This window comes from Botryllus schlosseri, chromosome 16 (assembly GCF_051294905.1).
Source record: "Botryllus schlosseri isolate E-star chromosome 16, Bs_hap1, whole genome shotgun sequence".
NCBI classification, from domain to species: Eukaryota; Metazoa; Chordata; class Ascidiacea; order Stolidobranchia; family Styelidae; genus Botryllus; species Botryllus schlosseri.
Genome location: NC_137251.1, coordinates 4,765,313 through 4,791,807, shown reverse-complemented (window position 1 = coordinate 4,791,807; position 26,495 = coordinate 4,765,313). Strand labels below are relative to the sequence as shown.

The 26,495-nt window shown below is 40.6% G+C and overlaps 2 protein-coding genes and 2 long non-coding RNA genes across 5 annotated transcripts in view; 1 reads left to right on the top strand and 3 right to left on the bottom strand.

Moving 5' to 3' along the window:
- LOC145458365 (solute carrier organic anion transporter family member 4A1-like) overlaps positions 1 to 18,306 on the bottom strand; it is a 28,547-nt gene extending 10,241 nt beyond the window's left edge. Inside the window, exons 1-5 of the mRNA XM_080336723.1 lie at positions 18,018 to 18,306; positions 16,069 to 16,200; positions 11,423 to 11,686; positions 3,781 to 3,896; positions 3,618 to 3,711 (exon numbers count right to left, since the gene is read on the bottom strand). Coding sequence (XP_080192849.1) covers positions 3,618 to 3,711; positions 3,781 to 3,896; positions 11,423 to 11,686; positions 16,069 to 16,200; positions 18,018 to 18,133 — 722 coding nt within the window. The 5' untranslated portion in view covers positions 18,134 to 18,306. The remainder of the gene's footprint in view (positions 1 to 3,617; positions 3,712 to 3,780; positions 3,897 to 11,422; positions 11,687 to 16,068; positions 16,201 to 18,017) is intronic.
- LOC145458378 (uncharacterized) lies at positions 7,440 to 11,415 on the bottom strand. The gene is made up of 3 exons (XR_013921124.1): positions 10,622 to 11,415; positions 9,331 to 10,351; positions 7,440 to 9,204 (listed from the first exon to the last, which is right to left on the bottom strand). It is a non-coding gene; the product is annotated as an uncharacterized LOC145458378 (long non-coding RNA).
- A 3,490-nt stretch (positions 18,307 to 21,796) lies between the features above and the next one.
- LOC145458381 (uncharacterized) lies at positions 21,797 to 23,301 on the bottom strand. Its single transcript, XR_013921127.1, has 2 exons — positions 23,017 to 23,301; positions 21,797 to 22,827 (listed from the first exon to the last, which is right to left on the bottom strand). It is a non-coding gene; the product is annotated as an uncharacterized LOC145458381 (long non-coding RNA).
- A 2,599-nt stretch (positions 23,302 to 25,900) lies between these two features.
- The window catches only part of LOC145458360 (rho GTPase-activating protein 15-like), a 29,530-nt gene continuing 28,935 nt past the window's right edge, over positions 25,901 to 26,495 (top strand). For both annotated transcript variants that reach the window (XM_080336717.1, XM_080336716.1), the window contains exon 1: positions 25,901 to 26,212. In XM_080336717.1, the coding sequence (XP_080192843.1) occupies positions 26,050 to 26,212 (163 nt within the window). In that variant the 5' untranslated portion in view covers positions 25,901 to 26,049. The remainder of the gene's footprint in view (positions 26,213 to 26,495) is intronic.

Sequence of the window (26,495 nt, the reverse complement as noted above, 5' to 3'; positions counted from 1 at the left end):
TGTTTATTTATTATAGTTAGCACCGTAAATACTATTTTATTCAAATCCAAATTTTTCGACGGCAATAACTCCGCTTCCACTGGTTGGAATTGAACCAAATTTGGTAAGCATCGTTTCTATAGACAGCCTAACACTCTCATGGGGTGAACAGAAAATTTTCAAATTTTTATTCTTTATTTTTATATAATAGATAGAAACTTTCTTCTTCTGTAGCAAAGCGGTTACTGGCTTGAATTGAACCAAATTTTGTGTGTAGGCCTAAATTAGGTAACCTAACAATTTTATCAAGTAGCCAGTACGATTTGAGAAAAAAAGTCATTTTTGAAGAGCCCTACTGTACAGTCGAATACATGTATCAGTAGAGGAAGGGAAGAATGCTGGCATAGCGGGCCACAATATCTGATAGGGGATATGGAGTATCAATGGGCGCAAAGGGAAAACTCCAACATAATATAGTCAATTCGCTACTATAATCTACATTTCAGTATTCCGTCGCGCATTATACGCATACCGGAGCCCACGATACTACTATCGCAGGCCCCGCGTATACTTATGATGATCTCTGGTCATTTGAATCGCCAAGTGCGAGAAGATATCTGTTATTGATGAAGAAATGAATTTCTGACCAAACTTCATCAGGCTGCGCCAGGATTCGGACCACCCTGTTGACCCTGATATAGTATATGACACATATAATTTATTTAGTATAGACAATTGAATAGTATATTCATATTGAAATAAACCCGGATAATTTCGGCTCACACTCGTCAGGGGTAATCGTCCGCAAGTAGTAGAGAATTGGAAAGAACATTGTTTATCAGCAATCGTATCACAAAATATAACGCCATAAGTATGAAATATCGAATAAGAGAGCCTTCAATGTACTATTTTAAGATGGTACACGAACTCCTTTTGTTGACACAGCCTTGGCTGGTGTATTTTAATTTAAGTCGACTGCAAGGCACAGAAATGAAAGTGTGAACGGCCTCTCCCGACGACGCGGAATCTGTCGTCTCGATAATTTTTCGCACAAACGCGATTATCCGACAAATGCTTGCCAATGACAGAATTTATGGTTTTTGATTGCAACGCATCAGCCTTGAGGGGGTGAGTCAAGGGTGAGCTCTTCACCGAGCGCGATGCGCGTTTTAAAAAAATCTAGGGGCGTGCTGATTTATGCGTTCCAAAACACGCTTTGACGTTCTTCCCACGTAGCCACGAACACAGTGGCACTTATATTCGTACACGACATTACTTTGTTGAAGTGCAGGAAGCACGTCTTTACGTGTTGCAGGGAGAAGTTGCGTAGCCGTAAATATCACGTTGGTCTTCACCAGGGGTGGCCAACCTTTTCAGCCAAAGGGCCACATTCGATTGACGAAATATTGCGCGGGTCACTAGCCGCGCGAAGCGCGAAAATTTTTCGAAGTTCATAGCGCAATAATACTGTCAATTGACTATATTGCGGGCCTGCTGTATATCGCTGGGCTCAGTTTGCAAGGACTGGACTATTCGGAGCCTGGACATATCAATTTCGAAAGCTTCGACCAACGTCCAACATGCCTAGGTTCATAGTCGACGGTATTTCTGCGAGCGCAAACGCATATGTTTAACGACACTTTGTCTCGTAATCGCGAGTATATAGTTAGACTCAATCTGATACATTAGGCGTTCTTTCATTTTCACAAAGGGGTAACAATATTTAATAAAAGCAAGAAAACGAGTGACAACATGTTGCGCGAAGCGTGTAAAAAATTTACTTTTGATAAATCTTTCGCAAATTATTCTGCTTTATTGTAGTGTACGAAGATCTACCAAAGTGTGACTGGCTCATGGAAATGCCAATGCGTCGTAACTGATATTTTAGTCATCACATCTCAAGTGTTGCGACCAGACTAATCAAATTTTTGGTTGGCCTTGCAAGTTCACAATCTGTGCAATCCATTTTTGATAATAATATCAATTTCGGAAATTACCTCGCGGGCCACTCAAAACCTTCTCGCGGGCCACGGGTTGGCCGGCCCTGGTCTTCACTGTGTCGTAACATTTACTGACCGCAGAAATCAATTGCTTTTCAAAGTGGGTGGAAATAGGACCAATCCAAGGTAGATGGATAATTGGATATAAACATCTTTGGTTGTTCGTTCGGTAGGCTTTGTTGTTGTCTTTACCGCCTTGAAATGCGTTAATTTCCTCTCTGTGCCGTGATTGATGACGTGTTCAGGGTAACCGTTATCAAGTACATGATTTGCGGATGTTGTCAAGTTCTGAAGTCAGTTTGTTACCCGAACATATCATCAACGCAGTATGCACGAGGGTGCCTGTGAGGTTGAATATTCTGCGTCTAGGACTAAATGAATTCCAACGAAGGTATTGGCCTGTGAATGTCGGTTTCCTGAAGATAAATGTTTCAAATTTATTGGAATCATTCTTTTCGACAAGACCGTCCAAAAATGACAGAGAGTTATCGCGTTCTTTTTCAATTGCGAATCGCAGGGCCGGGTGCGAAGCGCGTTTAAGCGAACGAGAAATTGATCACATTCTAACTCATTCCTGAATATTACAAAAGTATCATCTAAATATAGTAATATAGAAAAAATACGGCATGCAATTGATATATTCGATCGCAGTAGTTATGAGTGAGCAGTGGGTATATAAAATGCACATCGAATTACATAAGCAGGGTTGGGCGTATAACGAAGTAGATAGAAGTGTACTACTCAGACCTACTCAAGTAGATATAATTTTTGACTACTTTCACTTCTACTTAACAGTTGTTTAGGCAAAACGATTTACATAAACTTAGACTTTGGATTTAGTTGTAGATTCAGTAGTTTTGAGATATGTCCATCACGTTTATGCGTGAAATTGTCAACACGAATATACTTGATATAGCTCCTTTATCACGGTAACTAGATCTATTTCTGGACTTTGGACCTAGATGTCCAGTCCATTGTCCAATGTATTAGGTCATTTTGCGTTATTCGCGAACATTCACCCTGAAATCTCGAAAGTGACCATACCTACGTTAAACTGATACTGGCGAGATGGCGTATAGTGGACCTAGTGGTATAATCCACAGCTGCAACACCAATCGGTTGCGGGTTCGAGTCCGGCCGAGGTCATCTCCAGAATTCCTACCAAAGTGTTCGAGGTTTATCTAGGTTCGTCATCGCCATATCATTCGTGTAAGCGGTGTCTTATAAAAGCTTAGAAGTGCGCCGTGCTACAAGTCAGCGGCTACGGAATGAAACTGACGATTGCCTGGTGTATGACCATTGACCAATGACCATAGCAGTCGACAAACACCGTGAATATCAGAAGAAAATATACTGATAAAAGTATACGCATCCACGTTTTGAAACTACATACCCGAGCACTTTCCTAACGTCATTGTCTACTTCTATGCTGAAAGTAGTTTTGTAATGTTTTTGAAATTGCTAGTTCTTCTCTTGAGTGAAAATTTACGTCGCTACTTCTGATTAAACAGCAACGGTTATTACTCGACCTCATCTGGAAGATTATATTATCGGACCGGTGTAAAATAACCATTGATGTTAAAACAACATAAACATCAACACAAATAGTATGTAACATTATTTGGAGGAAACGCTTACGGCGGCACGTCCGCTGTGGTGAAGATTTGCAGCATGGCTCCCCCAAAGATAAAACCGATGCCTGGACCGAGAAGGGCGCACGCGAAATAAACTCCTGCAACGTAAATAGCGCATGAGTGTCGAAAGTGATTCGGTTCGATACGTATAAGTTTTGTGAACCAACCGCTGTAAATCGCAGATTGAGATTTTTCAACGTTTTCGTCCAAATATGATATCGCAAGGGTATATAACGGGGTAGCACCGACTCCCACCAGGACAAAGCCAATAAAAAAGTACGCCCTGTACGAAAAAAGATGGTACAGTTTAAAAAAAGTAGAAAGTTTAAGCGATAAGCCTGTTTTCTGATTTGTCGATAAACAGATACGAAACGGAGAACATGCATTAGGTTTGAACCATGCATGTGGATTGGAATATGCATTGCGTATGCGTATGAATTTACTATTATGGGATTTGAGAGTGGAATTTCGAGAAATCATGAGCACACTAGCTTACTAGGACATAACGCTGGAGAGGATAAAAACGGGCATTAATACTATAGTATGTCATAGTAGGCCGAGGTAGATGTTACATTGAATGACATAAGACTATCTGTTCATCAGACATGGGGTGATTACTTCATGAATGTAATCGATTTCGATTACGATTACTTCTGAATCTCGCGATTACGATTTCGATTACAGCAAAATCAAGAAGTATTCGATTACGATTACGATTACAATTACATTGGAAAAGTAATCACGATTACTCACGATTACATTTATTTTGCGTCTTAGAACTTATCTTTGAAGACATGTTGTAAGGCAATATAACGATTGCGATGAAAAGGCCTCATGAGAGGACAACTGTCTTTTCAAGTGAGACGTCATAATGTCATTGTCTGTTTATGTCATAATAAACCCATTGGTCAACTTTGTAGCTGACGATTTCTCGCGCCCAACGATTTGCATTCTAGCCAGAACCGTAATCAAACCTCCCAATTGGATGGGGAGCGAGCTCAAAAGGGACACAGCTTTATTCCGTAAATCAACATAATTTATATTTTCGAGACACTTATTCAATCTGAAATTTTGTTCACGCTTCGTGATTTAATGTCGCTAAATATCTTGATTTTGAAATGCATGCCTCTATCATTAAGAAAAAATATACGGATGATGTGTAGAAATAGGCATTTCGGTGCCGTCCATTACCGCGTTACGACACATCAAGACCAATATACGACTCCACGAAATGTGCTATCAAAGGAAGACCGTGCCCGATACCATGTGGATGTTTGCATTGTCCATAATCGCGCTGAATGGGCGTGCCGAATGGGCGTGCCGAATAACCATGTCGTCCCAATCTGAGAGCCGGACAATACAAAGGCCACCGGGGGCACCCACAGAGGTGAATGATGCGCCCCGTGAATAAAAGACAATTTCTGTGTATGTATCACGAAAGTTTATCTTTTAGTTTCCTTATAGTCTGCTACGTTTGGGTGAGTCCAATATCTTTCGACTATAGCAGACGGTAGGTGAAGAATTAACAACATACAATGATAGATACGTGCTCCCCCAGCTCTACCGGTAAATCTTACCAAGCGGGCTGAATGAGGATAAAGAAAATGAATAATAAATATATGCAATTCCCAATTTAGTCATGGACTTGAAAAAAATTTCGCGCTCGGCGCGACTTTAAAGCGAATACTCAGCGCAATCTCGTCGCACCAAGCATGTCATCCAGTTGTTGCGAAAATCCGGTCGTAAAATGGTGATCTACGGGACAACGCGAGTCAGAAGTTTGATTTATCACCCTGAGGGGGCCCAGACCAACGTTTCGGGTATACGAAGTGCTGTTTCGGTTGTGATTCTAGCTGCAACCCACGTTAGCATGGTGTACAAGTGGATGGCTATGGTGGCAGATCCAAATGTTGAGTAAGGAATTGAGAAATAATGTTTGGTGCCCGTTTAAAGTAGGGCCATATGAGAAAAAGATAAGGTGAACAGAAAATTCTGTCAACAATACAAATATTTGGACCTGACTTTACCAGTAACGGCACATAACGAGTCGGTTATGATCTATATTAACAGCCGGTGATTTTAAATGATTCCATGTGGAAATCGTCATAAAGAGTACACAATTTCAAATATATTTGATAGGCCTACAGCTCGTTAAGCAGCAACGGTCAAACTGCGTACATATAAGCATAACCAACCAAACATGAACACATACGTTAATATTTGAAACTATTTAGAATTGTGATTATTATCCTGCTGCGAACTAGTGGCGTCTAAGTGTATTGGCAACCTGACATAGGCATGGCGAGTGTTACTTGTTACAATCACACCACTATATATACGTACAATTGAGTGCAATGAATAGCAAAGGTAATACTTGTGACGTAATAATGAAAGTGACATTTGAAAATCTGACGTTTCAGTCATCAACATAGTGTGGTTTAATATCGCACTCTTAATTGTTCAAGAATGTTCACCGTTCAGTTTATATGACAAAGTATACAAATAAAAAGTAATCTTTATTTCTCGAAGAAATCGATTAGATTTGCGAAATAGTCGATTACGATTACGATTACTTCGGATTTTTTTCGAATGTAATCGATTACGATTACTTCGGATATTTTTCGAATGTAATCGATTTCGATTACTATTACTTGAAAATGCTGTAATCGTCGTAATCGATTACGATTACCAATCACGATTACCCCATGTCTGCTGTTCATACGTCGAATTATGTCTCGTGTGTTTTGAGCCGATGAAAATAAGGCAGCCTCTGATTATGAGTATTCGAAACAATTGCAACCTCACTGTTCGGCGACAATTAACTTCCACGAGGAATCCCATTAGATTACCGGACCACGACTGAAGATTACCAGACCACGACTGACCTATCGATCTCGCTTCCCATGACATGACGCCCTATTTCTTGTCGCTTCCTTTTTCTATATACTATCTTCTTTACTTTCATTCAGTGTGCATGCCTCCTCTTTACATCGCCTAGGCCAAGGTGGGTGTCCGATTCCATAGACAACTTCTAGTCGCTTCGACATCTTCCTTTCTTTTCATTGTATCGCATTTTTGTGGTGTATTGAATTGATAAAATTGCTAATAAACCAATGATGATGATGATGATTAAGACTATGACATCACTATCTTCAAATTGGAATAGAGTGGCGACTAGTGGAAAGGTCCGGAATTGATACAATCTTCCGTTCCTTCATCAGTAGAACAAGCATGTTATTTTAGGGATATCATGTGTCCTCTTGTCCTCTTTTTTCGCAATCCGTCCTCTCTTTTTGTTTTGGTTGTTACGTGTTCTTAGCTGTTAGACTGAAAATGGCCAGTTCGCCACCAAGTACATGTGAAAATCGGCATTTTGCGGAAGCGCGCATACTCTTGATAGCACGATAATAAACGATACAGGCGTGTCAAACATACGTCCCGCCAGACGATTTCATCCGGCCCACGAAGCAATTTTGAGTAGACTGAGAAAAGATAATATCTTCCCGCAGAACACTTGTACCGTAACGAATGTTGAGATTTGCAGGAAATACTTCTTTCAAATAATCCCTCAAGACAGCAAATGTCGAGGATGTTCTTGTTCATAGGTTACATTATTACAACCCAACTAATATGGCATTGTGGTTTCACTTTAATATAGCCATGGGAACAAGTCGGTGACATTGACTTTCAATTTACGGAAGCCAAAAAGCGCACACTGAGTTCATACTTTTATGTAAATATGGACCCAAAAGCAGTTTTTCACAGAAGCGAAAACGTCAATGCGAAACCGTTATATGTAGTTTGCATGGATAATATATAATTTATACCGATATAGCCCCGGACTATAAACCCGACTCGCAATTTATTAATAATGAACCAATTCCCAACGTCCGCGTGTACAGTCTCTTGTATTAATGTATTCATCACTACGCTCACGCAAAATTATGACTAGAGCAAAGGGAGCACAAAAATATGTAAACTTGTATCGTCGGTAACGATACTTCTTTCGGATTTTTTAGCTCTATTCAAACGGACAATCATCATATTGTGCCAATTTCCTTGTTCGTGAATAATACCCCTTTGAATGTGGCGCAAAAGGCGGTCCGGCGATAAGCGCCATTCTTTTTGTTTAATAAACAACAACAACAACAACAACTCCTATTATTCGTGTATTACATATATATGCGAGGACCGAGGAAACATTTTGGATTCAGTTGACTGGTCCATCCCGTGAGCGATTTGAAGGGTTGGAACCGGCCCGCGAGGCAATTTGAGTTCGACACCGTGATGTAGTACGATGATTTCGTAAAGATATCATTATAAAAAGAGGTTATAGGCCAAATAAATTTCATTCCTTATACACGGCAATGTATATACAGTATACACACCTTCCACAGGACACCACTTGACACTTGAATGGCCTCTTATGCCACAACGAAATCTTATCGACGAAGTAATTGATAACATTACTGAGAATCTGGGAGCTATCTGGTACAATAAGATATGTTGCACATGACCTATCTCTAAATTAGAAGGAAATGTGCGCGCCATTACAGAATGCACCACAGTGTACGTAAGTATTGTACAGTGTACATCGTGCATGCATTCAGATTCTAATCTATAGTTGTATGGTTCGGTATTGTTCTCGGTTGTATAAATTGGTAACTTACTGAAATACCAATCGGGACATATACACATCAATGTGCGCGTAGAATAGGCTATTTTTGTTGAGTATAAGCCCATATGGCATCATAAGACGATAGAAGTACAATCGAACGGCGCCAATTAACGTACAAATCGAACAACAATGACATCAAGTTTCCTACAAGGTTCGGCATTTTGAATTGCAAATTCGAAACGTTGGCCGCAGTATACTACGACTAATCAACTGTTGGACGCGTGTGTGGCGCGCTTATTGACAGCCTATACAATCTTAACCTCGTAGCCAGCCAGTCCTTGGCATATATTATCAACAGTGTCCGACCGATATCAGAATTTCGAGTCAATATCGACAAGACAGATTTCGCCAATTAACCGACATTCTCTGCTGATATCAAAATGTGATATATTACAACCAGAACATCTAATTAATGATAGTGATTTGAAAAAAGGACATCCGATATAAACTTCATTAATTCACAATAAAATTCCATCTCAATAAGAATATTTCCAGTCTAACACTTGTTCAGCATTTTCACCAAGAAGTGACTTCCTTGGTCTCCTTTACTTAGACAGACTGCGGCGTAAAATTGCAACGCGCCGTATATCGAACCGGATTGCACTCTTAGAATATAACAACTCAAGCCCGAATGGGGTGTTGAGAGTTCGCCAATACGTTTGTTTCAACACGATTCTGTTATTAGCTATTACATTCGGTAAATGTGTTTTTCAACAAAGCATCAAGACTGCGGTTAAGGAAATCAACTTATTTTCTGTGGGTGAGATAATATTATGCCTGTTGATTCGCGTGCAAGTAGATACTGCACACACATGCACAATGCACAATTCCACATGTACCCCGAGTAGTCATACCATACCTACGACGTGACCTATAATCCTGAAGTTTCAAAATTATGCAGATCTTAAATATTCTACTTAATGCAAAAGCCTAGAGGTGGGCCGTGCTATAAGTCGGCAGTTACGGAAAATAAGAAGAATATCGGCCTGGTGTAAATGACCATAGTCGACAAACACCCTGAATACCCCAAAAAACAAACAAACTTAATGCATGTTGCAAGCCTTCAGATTTTAGGAAGGAAAACTATATTCGGATTTATCAATACGGTACAAAATGGTGGAAACCAATGCCTCGAACACTGTCGACAACAGACATCTGCCCCATGGCACATATCCTCAAATCCTGATCACGTGACCTCTAGCATTCCAAATCATGTTGTCAGCGGTTATGATAAGCGCTTTGCCGATCCACAAACAACAGTTTGTAAATTATGGAAGCTTCTATGATTATATCTAGAACCAGATATATACTAATCCCCGCGCAATTCATGTGAACACTATTGTAGGGTTACCATACGTCCACTCTTTAGAGGATTTGTCCTCTTTTTTGACTTTTTTGAAAGTGTCCTCGGAGGACGCCCTTTTGTCCTCTTTTTCGAGATTTCGTCCTCTTTTTTGAGAATTTTCGTCAAATTTACGGACAAATTCGACTGATATACCGTTAATCAGTTCCGAAGTAACACTCCGGCGGGTACTTTAGGAGCTGAGCGAGAAAGTTGACCTTTTTTTTAGTCAACCGACCACGAAGTGGGTAAAAATTTACCATTTTAAAGGATTTTCCTCCGGTTTTACAAGTTTGAAAATTCTGAAAAAGTGTCCGCTTTTCAGATTACCAAAATATGGTAACCCTACACTATGGAGACGAACCAGATCAACCTCAACGTGCGCCTGGATAAAACAACCGCAATTATAGATAATTGCTACCCAAACTTTTATGAGAACTCGTTTCCAACAATTGGCCATTACATCGAAGCGTTCTAACGCCTCCTTATCATAGCCATATTGACAGATAAACAAGAAATAAACAGTGAATGAACAATTGAACATCCAATTTGGATTTTGGACTGTCCGTTATACGCATAGCAATTTGTACCAGACTCAACTCGGTTGCGTTTGCGATTGCGAACTGGTGACAGGCAGCAGTGCTTGAGTAATGCAATAGCATGTTTTGTTCACTGTTACGTCACATACACAGCGGCGTCTACAGTTTGAAGCGTACAACTATAGAATGTAAATTTTAGATGTTGAGGGGGGTTTTTAATCTCAGTACGGTGCTTCACCATATTTTGATTGATATTTTCGAAATCAGTGCGACAGTAGCTTTCGATCAAGGCCGGATTCAGTAAATTCTGAGTTCTGGAAGACAACTTTTGGATTGCCAGAAATTCTACAGTAGCTGCCGTAAAATAAGTCCGAGTAAAGCTTCAGCGAAGCGGAACGAAGCTGCAAAATCGGTCGCTGCCATTCCACGTTTACATTCTATAGTGCAACCCTTTGGTCACACGTCCGGCGTCCGCTCCCGGACTCTAGTATAGTGAGGGGATATTTATGCTATGGTAGGGTTGCCATACGTCCTCTTTTTCAATAAAATGAAAGTGTCCTCGGAAGACGCCTAAATGACCTCTTTTGTGGGAATTTGTCCTCTTTTATAGTATCAAAATGCGATTAAAAATCGGGTAAAACGGGAGCCGAGCCGAAGTGATGACCTTTTTTTTCGTCGAGAAATTTTCAAAGTTACCATTACAGCTTTCAGAATCTTTAAAAAGTGTCTTCTTTTTCGGATATCGAAATATGGTAACCCCATACTATGCGATATTTAATGACTGCACAAAGACGCGTAGTTCTGTGTATCCTGTATAGATTCACTAATATCAAAAAATCTGTAACATTCAATACCGGGATAGGTGTATACAATGGTGCTGTGACATTGAAACGAAATATGAATCAATTTCCTTTCTAGTTCACACTTTTCACTTTCATGGGACAATTATTGGCGCTGCTTTGTGGTCTGTGGATGTGATGATCACATTTGAACTCTAATGAACTCTTACGTGTTTTAACATGATTCATGACGCCACAATACAGTAGTGACCATTGGCCAACCAGGAGCAGCGTTGTAGTCCACTCACTTCTGCCTGAAAATCCCTGTTCTATAGGCCAAGGTTGATGTCCAGTCCATCATATCTATACATTTTATCATAATCTTATGGTGATTTGAAATGATGGTTATGTGTATACTGAGCTGAAACCAATTATAATCAAGTGATACAAGTACCTCAACAAGTACCTTACCTTAGATGACGCAAGCTGGTTTGGCTGCAGAACTCAGCGAACCCGCAATCAGCGATCTTCGCAACGGTCGGCGAATAGGTAGGCGCCAAAAAGTGAGGCAAGGAAAAGACGAGCGACCCTATGCCCATTATAAGAACACCACAGCCTATCCATAACGGCTTATGCCCGGCTCCTCCTACATATGACGTCACCATGGTGGCGATACTGCCTGCGATGTCCAGCGAGCTGGTGATGAGACCACTTTCAAAACTTCGTAAGCCGAATCTGAACAATATTATTATTATTGTCAACGGATTGTAATCTGTTTCTCTGATTCCATAACGTATTATATTCTTTATTCACAGTAAAACTGGTAGATACACACATAATCCGGGGAGCAACCTGCCCCCAAAGGAAAATGGCGAGATTGGAGTAAATTTTTAAAATTTCAGTAATACATTCAAATTGTTATTCCTATGCAATACACGGAGAAGTCAGATTACAGAATTGCAGCAGATGAAGAATTGGCAAGGGTTACAGAGCAGAGGTAGAGATGATTGAAGATGAAGAATCGAAATTACAGAAATTATGCTGTGATTCACAAGCGTAATTTTAGTCCAGTGGTGCATTCAAGGCCTTCCGAAGAATGTGCACAGTGCCCAATAATGTGATCTTTTGGATCATGTCGAATCGAACGTTACCCGGAATTTGTTGGATATGTCTCATGAGTTTTTTATAATTATATTCTTTATTCACAGTAAAACTGGTAGATACACACATAATCCGGGGAGCAACCTGCCCCCAAAGGAAAATGGCGAGATTGGAGCAAATTTTTAAAATTTCAGTAATACATTCAAATTGTTATTCCTATGCAATACACGGAGAAGTCAGATTACAGAATTGCAGCAGATGAAGAATTGGTATTATTATTATTATTAATATTATTATTGGCATTTTACAGTGGTGCTTCTCGCCCTTTCCAGGCTATGTGCACCACGACAGTAATTTTTGTAATGTCCGTATTTCTTCGTCTTTGGTAATGTTGGGGACGACTTCTTCATTCTTTCTCTCATTCAGATGTCAGTCTCTCTCGCACCCATGCGTCCCCTTCGTGGTCTTTGCTGCCGACTTGTAGCACGGCTCACCGGTATATTGTAGGCAGACCAGTAGTCAGTATACCAAAGTACTTTCACTTTTTTGAAGTAGGCCTATACTCAAGTAGGATTTGACTACATTTGCACTATTTACTCTAGTGGTCGTATTTTAGACAACTTCCACTTCTTCTTTGCCAGTTTTTAGGCAAAACTATTTACTTTTTACACTATGGAATTTAGAATGGTATGAAGTAGCTCTGGGACAAGTTTGCATCACTTTTTTGTGTGGAATCGTCGTAACAACCGCGCGAAATAATCATCACTGTAACTGTTGATTATATTTTCGAAGGTTCTACATATTTGTAGCTTCTTTAATCCTTTTGCGGTAATCGCGAAGATGCATCTTGCAATTTCGACCAGATCCACTTTACCAACTACTTGAGTACTTTTTCAAGTCCATCCTCAAGATTACCGGACCACGACCTGACCATCGCTCTCGCCTTCCATGACATGCCACCCATCTTAGCTCAAACGTGCCAGATCAAGCTAATTAAAAATCCATTTCGAGGGCCGTTCAAATTTTATCAGCTGGCCGCGTTGTCGGCGGCCGCATCTGTATACCCCAGGCTTACCCTATCATTTGTTCGAATATGTTTCTTTGTATTCAGCCATTGCCAACTGAGTTTAGTTGGTCGAGATTCCGCGAAAAAAATCACGAAGACTGAAAACCCGAAGCGGCTAAATATCCGTTTTGAACATCCCGAATTGTAAATTAAAATTAAAATGTAAAATATATAAGTCTGTGTACTTAATCACTCATATTTCACTTCGGGAACATTGAGTGTTTGTATGTACGTATGCATAGTTCGTCGCCTTTCATCAATTATTTGCATCACAATAGGATGTAAACTTGTATTTACTTCAACAATTCATCAAATCCATTCGTACGCTCTTGCGGCTGTTTTATGATGAGACGCAGGAACGGCAACAGCTGATATTGCGTTTTAGCAATGACTCAGCATCAAAAATTAAGGGGAAATCCGACTGCAATGCTACGAGCCACCAATAAAAAACCTCCGATACGATGCAGGACCTATATATTTGAATCCGCCTATGACTTGAATTTGTCCCTCCCTCGTCACTATACTATAAACTCAGTTCCTGCAAAATGAGTTTTCAAGGCGATATATTGATCAATAGGGCAATTTTTATTGATATGTCAAAATAAGTCAAAATTTTGTCAAAATTGTAGCGTTAGGTCAATTTCTTATCATGCGCTTCTTAATACAAGAATGATGCAATGCCCAAGAAGTCTTTCTTCAGTTAGGATTGGGGCTGGGCACTATGATTCGAGTACTCGAATTACTGAAAGTATATGCGCTCCTCACCACTGGCAGTTAATTTATCTACGAGAATTATAATTTCGATACTAATTTTCACAGTTGAAGCTTGAAGTGTTGAAACCTTGATTGGCGGTATCGTAGCATACGAAACAAAGCTACGAAGGTTACGAAGGTTACTAATTTTCACAGTTGAAGCTTGAAGTGTTGAAACCTTGATTGGCGGTATCGTAGCATACGAAACAAAGCTACGAAGGTTACGAAGCTACGAAGCTTGAAGTGTTGAAACCTTGATTGGCGGTATCGTAGCATACGAAACAAAGCTACAAAGCTACGAAGGTTACTGGACGTAGCACATTTCTAAAGTCTTGATTATCCCACAACATTGTCACAACATTGTCACCGACAAGATAGCGTATAATGGTGAAGCGTCCGGCTTCTTGATCGGTAGGTTGTGCGTTCGATCCCTGGCCGGGTCAGACCAAAGACCTGATTAGTAACACTGGTATCCATGACTTCCCTGCTTGGCGCTCATGCATTACTGGGATAGCATGGAGGGGTGGTGCATGACTTAGAAAGCCGTAAAGGCTATGTCTGCACTTCCTTGTCCAGCGGCATATGCACATCATGCACTCATGGTATGCATATGCAGAGATCGTGTGTATGTGTATCATGAGTCGGTGTATATGCCGCAAAACAGCATCAAGGACAAAAATAAACTACATCCTTTCCTTCCTTCAAGTGGAATGAAATCGGTAACCAATGGTCGAAAAAATAGTATCTTATATGAGATGGATAACACGCCGCGGCTGCTTAACCCGTTACATGGCACGATATCTGCACCGTCGCACTTGCTCGACGCGATAAGGCAGTCACGCAGAGAACGAAACTTGGACACATTTCCTTCATAATATCGGCTGAGAACTAGGCCTATCTAAAATTCGTTCTCTGCGTGACTGCCTAATCGCGTCGAGCAAGTGCGACGGTGAAGATATCGTGCCATGTAACGGGTTAAGCAGCCGCGGCAGCTGGTCTTGTAGAAATTTCAATATATTGCAGCTCCATTACGGTGGCGTTCTGAAGGAAATGGCCGCGGCCAAAAATTTTGTTCGTTTTTACCTTCAATTTGAGACCACATCATTTTTAGAGCGCAGTGCCCCTTTAACGTATTACATTTTGCTATGACGTCATAATGAGTTATACTCAATTACTCGACTCAACTCGAAGCATATTACGTGATTCAGAATCGAATCACTCAGGTACTTGATTTTGCCCAGCCCTAGTTAGGATGTTACGGTACGTTGACCATAACACCATGTCTACCTATTTGTTTTATTTGACTGTTTATGATTCACAATGAGCAGACAATTGGCCGTTTACAACGGTACGACTATACAGTAGGCTGGGACATATCAAATGATACGTTCACCGACAGTGCAAAATCTACGATGCAAACGAAATGCAGACGTCAAAAAATTTTTGACTTTGTAAACAATTTTGACAAATTTTCACCTAACGCCAAAATTTTGTCATGCCAAAAAAAATCACCCTACTCGTAAGTGATCGTGTTTACCACCAAAACAATAGCGCATAGGTGAACTTGGAAATCTCAATATTTAATAAAATGTTATACGTGATTATAAAGAGCTGAACTCGACATGGTGCTTTTGTACTGATTCAAGTCTAGTGTTTCAAGACATACAGCAGTTGCGTTTTTATTTAAGATTCACCTTTCGATTCGCCAAATCAATATCTTAATCCCAAGTGAGTATTTTGACTTTGCCTACCATATATGCCTTGTAACGGGCGAATCAGAGTTGATCACTGCGACTATAGGACACTATGCTGTGACGTAACATTGTCTTGAAATGCTTCACGGGTCATACCCTCGAGAAGGCGCAGTAAAGAGTCGACACTACAGTTTAGTACCAGGCATAATTAACATTGCAGAAGGTCATTATTCCTGATTCGAAAATTCTGTGCTATTCTCCTATAATGCGAAAGCAGTCATGTTTCTCCGTGTTTATGCTACTTTCTGCGAATTGACACTGAGCAGAGATCAGAGCGCACCAAAGACATGCAGCGGTGATTTTAGAATTAAGAGTATAACCACCAGTGGTTCGGCATAAAATTGCACTATACAACTATATTTAACTCGGGTAAGTCAGATGTTTATTAGACTAATAAAAAATAACGCGGAAGCGGTTGCTTGTCAATCGGCAAAATCTCATACCTCTTTTCTATGGTGCTGACGGAAACGTTGTACAGACCGTTCACTATCATTCCCTCGAGAAAGGCAACAATGCTCAAGAACACCAAAGCCCATGTTGATTTATTGAGCATAGACAAGGGATGAATACTTCTCCTGCAAAATCAAAGCGGTTCTTTCTGAAATACCTATGTTTAGGATATCCTGCAACTTATGCGCCAGTAATAAGTTGGATGTGCATCGCGTGCACTATACAGATTCTACGCAACACAGCAATTCCATGCACTGTAATTTTTTGTGTGCGTTGGGTTTCCCACTCTCATCGGTTTTTTATCGGGGTGATTGTAACGGTTGAGGTCTATATTTTTTCACGGAAGTTACGTAACTGGCATTTCTATACATATCAGATTCCCATTGCCTCTGTATATTTGCAACGCTTTCAAAATCTTTTAGTATAACTCGGTCACATCTATCGAGTCACTCGTAGGTTCTGAAATCCACTTTTGTAGTCGTGTCGTTGTTGCAAAGATTTGGTCCATGTGGTCTGTGGCCTGTTGACATTTCACATTTTTTCGTGGGTATTTGTAGTCATTTAATTCAATGATCACGGAGATGCGTTTCATTTACTTGCAAAAATCGCAAAGCTAATCTGAAATGCAATAATGAAGTCTGCGGTTTGGGACAATGCAATGGCAAAATGTTCTGATTGCTGAAACGGGAACTGGGATCTCTAACGTGGGTGTGTGGTCAGGATAAAAATCTGCGAATCATTTCTCAATCCTGTGACGTCACAGATTCATTTGACGTAACTAACAAAACGACACAATGAAGGGAGGCAAGGCCGCCTAGAAATGGATTCAGTTTCATTTTTACCATATGGATAAATGAATGACACAGTAAATTTTTTTATTAACGATATGTTTCGACTAGATAATGTCGATACAGACTGCGTTGTACTTGACAGAATTTGTTCCGTACGCAATGCAACCGGCGTGTACTCAAAGTACAAAGTATACAACACGCTGATGAAACGCGAGGCCTGTCAAATGTTCGGTCTGAAGAGTGTTAACCTCGATTATCATAATGATTGTCACGTCATAGATAGTGTAAGTAGCTCAGTAGTGTATTCACTATTCACATAATTTCAAAGCGCTTGTCATATTAATAGGATATTACTCAGCGAAATACTAGGTGTAGCAAACATATGCTCGATGCAATGAAGGCGAGAATAATCTGGGCAGGGAGTTGTCTGAGATCTGACTCCGTTGTAACAACGTAAATAAGCAAGATAGCAAAAAATAGAACAGTCCTCTGCAATGATTCTCCAATTTATATGATTTACTGTACAATACAATGTGCACTGAATCACATCAAACACATCGGTCAATCCGAACGAGGGGAAAGAATAACGCATATAGAAGGGGCCATCAGACATTCGCCGATAAATTTTGCGTGTGACAGCACAATGCGTTCGGAGCTGGTCACCAACCCGAGCGATGCGTATGGAATATGGATATTGGATACCTTCGGATAGCAGTTTACCACTATACCGCATATACCTACAATACGATATCGTGCAGACTTGTCATGATGCCATTTAAACGTTGTACCGATGTACAGCGTGGGTATCACATCCGACTATAATTTCAGAGATACAAGACTCTGATGTGATCGATAACACGTTTTTACAATGTATTGCCGTGTTGCGATAGCCAAATAATGCAGCATTTATCCTATTCCTATATCGCTTAGCACTTTCGCGCGCTGTTCGTCATTTGTGATGAGATTTTAGTAGACTATAGGCTAGTATATACAATACCTGAACATTGAACAATCTGCAGTGTCAACTGGGACTCATAAGACATAGAGAAAATGTTATTCTTGTATGATTCAAGGATATTAAACCATTGTACGTACTGACCCAGAGAGGTTCTACAGCAACGAAAGAGAAAGTTAAAATACTGTAACGTTACCTCTTACTTTGTACACACCAACACCGTATCTCAACTCCGCAGTCTTCAACATTTAGCTCCTCATCCGGCCGTGCCAGTGATTGACTTACGTTCTCGCCACATTCGTCGGTTCCCATGGGTACCGACAAATATGGCAATTCGCGGGACCAAAAATACTGGCTATGTGATATAGGCTTATTTTATTGCCTTAGCTGCACAATACCGCGAGACGAGCTCATCAATTCCTATTGCCAATCTGTAAAATAGTCATTGAAAGCCACTGAATCAAAATTGCTCATCTGCACCGTTCAAGGACCTATCCTGCTTTTGTGTAAAATTACTAGCTGTAAACTCTATCGGCTTGGAAGAGTACTACGCAAACTTGATTCAAATTAGCTCATAGAAATATCGCACTAAATCGTGATATGATATCCATGGCTTCCAACGCGACGACTTGCAAAGCTTCCTGTAATTGTCACCGCAACTGAACTGTTTTCACGCGGACGCTATGATATTATTTATAGGCTAAACTATGAATCACCACGCCATTGTTGTGAAGTCTGACTCGAATGTAGCATTTGCAGGCATTGATTGATATGACGTGGTTAGAGTCCGTGATCGCTATTAAATATAATTTTGATTCCACGAAGCATGTGCAAATTGTGCATTTGGCGCAACGATACAATTGTGGAATACGCAAACATTTGACACGCATAACAAAGGGACAAGCAGCAATCGACAGACAGAACGTTTGTAAAGGCTGAGGCAGGGACCACCCCTCCAAGCCACAGAGAAAAATATACCTCCAGAGGAATTGTAAATGTTATAGAATGTCTCGCTACCGCTCGACGGACGACGGTAGGGATTCGGCTTCTCGGAGGGAAATCCAGTGATTGATGAGATATCTCAATCGTTAGTAACGAGGCAAGTATAACGGTCTGACCACCTGCTCCGGTGACGCCCAAATAGACAATTCACGAACAATTCGTGATTACAATTAGAGAAATCACAATCTCTTCCACTCTTCCAATCTCTTCCAAGTAGGCCTATGCCAAAGCTCAAAAGTGGAACAATAGGCCTATCTCGTCAGCTATCCGAGTCTCGCCGAGAATGTCCATTGTCCACGTTCAAGTCGAAATACAAGCAGTTTCTACTAAGTGAACGCTAGCGATCGCTCGAGATTTACAGGGTTACGATTTAAGGCAGGGGCGGGGATGGGCAACATACGGCCCGTGACGGTATTTTAAACGGCACGCAGACTTTCCGGTCTTACATGATAATGTGACCCGCGGGTCTCTATACATACATTTTCAAGCAAATTTTTTAGACAATGAACATTACAAGACAAAGCCGCGTTGCAATCCAACTGATGTTCACGTGCTGTCTTTACTAAGGGTTTATACGTCCGACATACAGCCAGAGTTCAAAGAACTTATTGAAAACTTTGATCGACCATAGATGTCTCATTGACCTCAACAGCTATTGAAGTACATTACGTTAATAAATTCATTGGATACTGTTTTGGTCACTATGCTAAACTTGATGTTTACATTAAATTCGATTTATTCCTTGTCTGGATAAATCTGCGAATAATGTATCGATTTAGGAATCCAGCCCGCCAAGTTCTTCATTATCCCATATCCACCCGCCGACTGGAGAATTGACCGACCCTGATCTAAGATATCGACTTCACCTACCGACGCTTGGCACTTCATGTTCAGCGCCTATCATTCATGTTGTCTTTCCATTTTTCATTCAGTGTTTGTTTATGTGCAATGTGCATTGTGCATGCTTCTCAATTACATGTTCTAAGCCAAGGTAGAGTGGACGGTTGATTAGAATACTACTCCAAGTCGTTTCGACTGCTTCCTATCTTTTCATTGCATCGTGTGTGGTGTTTTGAACTGATGAAAATAGTTATAAACTCATGATCTCCATATTCTTTCGCTACAGCATGGTTCTAAATTGCTATACACTTTGGTGTCTTTTATGGTTTTGTGTCTGTGAGAAATCGAATAAATAATGCTCTCTCTCTCTCTCTGGGTTTCTGGAAGTAATACCACCTACAACAGCACGATCACCACAATGTCCTAATAGGCATACTCTATAAGCAATATGCTACTCAGATCCACACTCCAGTGAATTATTGTACAATACATAGCTCATGAATCCATAAATTTTTGAAAGGATGTTCTTTAGCCGCAGTCAGAGCAGGACCGTAACTTAGTATTTTTTGAAAAGTTATGCAACTTTTTTAAAATCTTTTTCCCGCTACGCGCGATATCAAGTCGCCATATATCTTGATTATTGGGTACTCCGAGAAATAATACGCAAGATTTATGGAAATGCGCATATCGGCGTTGGCCATTACCGCGCCACGGCGCACCAAGACATATAAAGTGTTAGGCCATGTAACATGCGACTGCAAGAAGTGTGTCAGAACGATCGGCAGCTAGAAAACCTTGACCGAAAAGGACTGCGTTTATGCTGACCGAAAACCTCGTTATATGTACAAAATACGTACCGGTATAGGTTTAATTGTCCGTAGGTGCCTAAATGACTGGCGCCGAATGTTCTTGTCTTGGCAATCTGAACCTTTTACGGCCCTGAGTCAGAGAACATTATAATTAGTTATTCTATAATCTATTCCAGTGCTCTTAAACCTTTTTCGTCGTGGTGCACCCTTTTAATGTTTACTCAAAACTCGTACACCCCTGACCACATAGGATAATATACCGATTACATAGTTAGTCGCATTTCGATTAAATATATATAGCCTACCATATGGCCGCATTCCAGTGAAGAGTCGTCATGGCCCATATGGACGACAAGCACTGATGTTAAATTGACTACTGGAAATTTTAAGCTGCGGAGATCCCTTGTGGTGTTATGTGTTACCAATGCATGATTTCTTAAGATCATATACCATGCGTATAAATTTTCTACTTGTAGAAGCAGAACATATCTACAGGCTTACTATGTATATGCACCAAAATCGTGAGGATGACTGTCAGGAAAAGTAAAGTAATATTTTTTCAACCTATATTGAATGAATTTCATCAAAATGTTATAGTTCCACATATTACTGTCAAAATTTGATCAGATTAACATGTAGAGCTTCGGGCTTGAGCACAATAATAATGATACTTTTCTGGTTTTTAATAATCACTTTGTTGCATGTTGGTATTTTTTTACATCCCATCAGAATTTTCGGTATAGTCAAAATGTATTGGAATCGCCCAAACGTACCAGAAAACCCTTGATTCATGCATTTCATGGACGCACACGATACCAACTTGGTATTTTTAATAGGGCGCATCATTTCCCCCCACGGTTCGCATTTGTACGGCGAGGCTTGCAAGGACACTGTTATACTGTAAACGAAAAAATCCAAGTCACTCTGAATCGCACTGAGCGTAAAGAAAATTTTCAAGTTGAATTATAATCTCTGAAAGATTTTGAAGCCAATTTGTCAATTCAAATTGCATATTGACGCCCGCCAACACACGCTTATGTAATTATTTGCAGACGGCCACAACGTAAATGTACATGCTAAATTCTAATCAGGTTTCGAGTTTACCGGATCATCGTACAACACAGTGGTTTTCAAATTCGACCCATGAGACCCCATGTACACTGTGCTATATATAAGCTCGTCGCATGAAGTACCAATTCAAAATTTCTCACCGGCGGTTTCCTCGAGAATCATTAGTAGGCCTGGTTACATGTTCGACTCGACTTGGCGTTCAAGTCGTCTCCGGTGACGTCACGTCTCATCTCCAAGCTGACTCGTTAAAGGGCCCTGTTTACATGATCCTTCAGGAAGCTGTATCGTGGACGACCCGGTGTCGCTTTACCCCTTACAAATATATATTCGTAGTAAGTTTGGTGGGCAAAGGTACAACGACAATCTGTGTTTGGTCGTACTCTGAAACGTTTCTTATCCTCGAAATTAACGAGGATGATGAGATACTCATAATATCGATATTTGTAGAGGAAAATAATCTTGTTCATATCATGATTGTAGAGGAAAACAACAAGTATAAGTTATCAGCTAGCTTTTTCGGCGTCAACGAAGATGGGCCGTGGAGCATAGGCGGGAGTAACGACTGTTTTGATATGTCAGGCATCACTTGTCTATGCGATTAAAATAAGGTCATTAACACTCAAGTGACCCACTTGCAAACCCCATGTGGCCTCTAGTTGTTCAGCCGTTCCTCTGTAACAGACTACCCCATGTATGCCGATGACTTAAGAGTCAGTCACGATACAGGAACTACTGCAGAGATTTTATTGAAGCATCTTGTCGGCATGATATACCAAAGAGGAAGTTAACAATACCAAGAATGTCTAAAATCTGTCATAAAGAGCAGTATAGAGCACTACTACTAAATTGCTACCCATCAATTAAACTTTGAGAAGTGCCAATTTCAGCACCATCACAAACACATAGGCTACCATGAATACAATATCAAAACGGCAAGCTGAAAATCGTGAACACCCGCACGACCGCATCATATCAGCAGAACACTATAACCCAGAACCCAGAACTGAAAACAAAGCAATAACACCGCTGCGCTTCATCATCACCAGGAGAGTCACAAATCTCCATATCATCCACCCGGGAGAGACACCAGCTCCATCCCATCACATGCGCGCTCACATCAGTTTATCCAGTGGAACAGTAGGCCTATGTACGAAATGCAGCAATCGTTCATGTATTCCCGTATCGATATAGCACACTGCAAGGCCGCTTCTTCCATCAGTTCACTATGCATGTCGTAGTCGAATTGTAGTACCGGTACAATCCACATCTCTTCCGAACTGTAGTCTGAGAAGTTGAAATACAGATGCAACGTTTTACCTTGTTAGCCAATTTATGTAGCTGATGACAGCAACTAGGCTACTACAGATCGAAGCGTCGCAGCCAAATATCAAATATAAAACTGCCCTAAAAGAGCACGGTTGCTACTCCGGTACTGGTGTACTACTATTCCATCGTAAACAAGCGAGCACTTACAAAATAACCCCACTTTTCCTTGCCATGTTTGTCCAATTTCTCAACATCAGATTGAAAATATGAATTACGATGCCAAGAGCCCGCGCGGCAAAAACCAGCGCCGTCGAACGAAAATCGCCGGACGCCGATGACCAAATACTCAAGCCGATCGTAAACCACATTACACAACAGCTTGAGGCTCGAGTCGACTTGAAGCAGTTTGCCTTTCTCTTTTCATCGAATACGAGAGAGTCGGATCGACGAGTCAGCTTCGAAGCTGACTTAAACCGTCATGTAAATGGGCCTATAGACTGATATGGTAAGCTATAACACGTGTTAATTCCACCCTGTTCGACTCCAAAAGGAACCAATAAGTCCATTACCAACGGTAAAATGACGAGTAGACACATATGATTATGACATCACAAAAGGAATGTAATTTACAAGCTGCATGCAGTTGATATGAGCATTGTACGATATTGCACACCGGCCAACCCGTTCTGAAGCATAAACTTGCGTATCTATTGCGATAGCTAGTCATGGACATGGTTCCATTGTAATGCGTATCTGGTACACCCCATCCGAGTGGTACACCCTTTAACAATTATTGCACACCTTGGTGTGTACGATACACCCGGTTGAAGAGCCCTGATCTATTCTTTGGCGTACCTAATCATCCGCAATACACGTCCCGCGTAAACTGTGTATTGTTATGTTGCATGTTTTTTTTTGTGTAGCGGAATGAAAATACACGAGCTACAGTGCACCTCGTGTGTCACCTACCGGACAGTCTGCTACGTGTTCCGAAAGGGGGCGCATGTCTTGCTGGTGAGTATAGTTGCAGAGGGTGGGGAAAAGGATGGATAATTGGATAATTTGATATGAGGCATTGTGTACTTGTGCAGTGCACTGTACGCTACTGAAATTTGGAATTTACGTGTTATCACCAGCGCACGACGAGACGTTATGTTTTGTTATGAATATCAGTTAAACATCAATGGGAATATGATTATTAGGTACCCTAGCGCGAGACCGAGTAGCATGATGCTAGCGTCCATGCAGCGCGATGTTAATGTTATGATGAGCCCTACATCTCTACATTTCATTTGTAGCGTTTTAGTGAGTGAGTGTCTGAGTTAAGAATGAGTAATATCTGTCTGGTCGTGGTAAATGTACAAGCGGTGAAGATTGCATCACTTATATTGATCGTTCGTCTGGAGTTTCCCTGCCATGTCAGGGACCATAATATGGTGTTGCGTCGGCCGTCGGGGTCAATCAAGGAAAAAAACCGACGAGATAGCGTTCTGGTTCCCAACCAGTACCTACTGTCAGCTACATTGTTGGTTCTGACCTTGACTGGGTCGGATCAATGACATGTTAGTGCGGCAGGAAAAAAAATCGAATTCCTGAGTGATTTCATTGGCCTACTAATCGAGTATTAGGCTTTGATTTGTATACCACTCATTACACGACGTCAGTAAAACAGTGTGGATGATTTGGATAGTTCAAATATGCATCTTATGCGACCTGATGGTAAATAATGTCAGTTATTGCACATTAATTTGGCTTACCATATTTTGGAAATCTAAAAAGAGGACACTTTTTCAGAAATTTCAGACTTGCATAATCGGAGAGGAATTCTCAAAAACCGGTGAATTTTTCCCACTTTGTGATCGGTTGACTAAAAAAAAAGGTCATCTTTCCCGCTCAGAGCTCAAAATACCGTTTTTCTCTCCACGTTGCCAGGTGGATGACTAAAAAAAAAAAAAGGTCATCTTTTCCGCCCAGAGCTAAAATAACTGTTTTTCACTCCGAAATACCCGCCTGAGTTTCACTTCTGTGGGGGACGTATGAGGACGTATGGTAAGCCTACTCATCAGGGCAATCGTGAGCAACTAGTAGAAGATTGGAAAGAACATAGCATATATATTTCATTGCACTTTGAAAATACTGCTATTCAGTCACTACTTGAAGAAATGAGGTTTCCATCCACATGAGTATAGCTTTGTACTGCAATATTAAGTTTGTCTACAATTCCGGGATTTTGCATAGTAGGCCTGCCTATCGGGTCTCGTCTAGGACCGTTCAATTCATACTAAACGGTACCAACCATTTCTATTTCCTAACTGATAAAATATGACTTGGTGCAATCTGACTGTTTTGCTACGAAAACTGGAATTTCAAAGTTGAGGTCGGCATAGTTGACTACCAGCCGGGAAAGTTGAAGAGATATGATCTCATCTGCTCAATTTTCTTAAAGAAACTTCTTGAAAACCAATATAGGTTTGGGTCTAGGGTACATTTATATTCATGTAGAACAGGGGTCACGTCCCCTTTTATGAAGTGAAAAATTTTGCACCCCCCTTATCGTCATATCACAAAATCCATTCGGGATGCTAGCAACCCCAACAGATTGTTTGAGGGCATGGAAGGTTATGAGTGTTGATGAGAGAATTCAAAAGTATGAAAATCGGTCTATATATAGAGAAACGCGTGGATTGGATATAAATTGGCCAGAGCTCGAAAATGTTTTTCAGTTGACTGCTACTTCGCGCCCCCCTTCAGATGCTTTCACGCCCTCCCCCCAAGAGGGGCTCACTCCCCAGGTTGAGAACCACTGACGTAGAACAATGTTCCCCGCCATGACCTGCTGTAAATTGCTGCTTCCCATGAATATGTCACAATATATATAGCATTTCACTCGATAATCAGCTACAGGAGATATCGCGTCATCAAATGCAACGAACGATAGAAATGTCATTTACAGACACATTTTTTTCATGTCATATCAATGACTTGTCATTGCATAGGCCTATGTGTTATATAGCATTGTAAGCCTGTGTTACTATATTATGAAGAGGTTCTTATTGAAATATTTCTTTTATCATTATGGCGTGGAATAAGATTTTTTGAATTCTTGATTGTTATAGACACATGTCAGACATGGCTCAATAGAACCAGATACTTTAGAAAGTGGTATGCGAGATTGATGGGCATGCACTGGTGGACACTTCTGTGTTTCATGCAAAGGCACTGAAGGACAAAAAGTAACCAATGCCTACCGACATCAATGCAGAGGATTTCGGTCTTGTGGTGGAAGTCGAATATGATTATTCGTACAAAGCGAATGATGGCAGAACCGTTGCCATCAAACAAGGGGAAACCTATGTACTCGTGAAGAAGTCTAATGAAGATTGGTGGCAGGTCATTGACAAAAGTGAGTAGGCTTAGATAGAAATATTAAGTACTGGTACTGGTACCAAATTTATGACACATTAGGTACATCAACTTGACATCTGGAGCAATGCATACTATCACTTGGTAAATGATGGTTTTTAACATTTTGTCAAAGTTCTTCATTTCATTTAGCCACAAATATTGTAATATTCTATTGATAATAATTTTCAGTTCTGCAGTTAGACCACTGAAATTGTGGACAAACAATCCGAGATTCTGAGAGGAGTTTGCAAGTGTTTGTGTGGCGTAGAAATAATAATAAT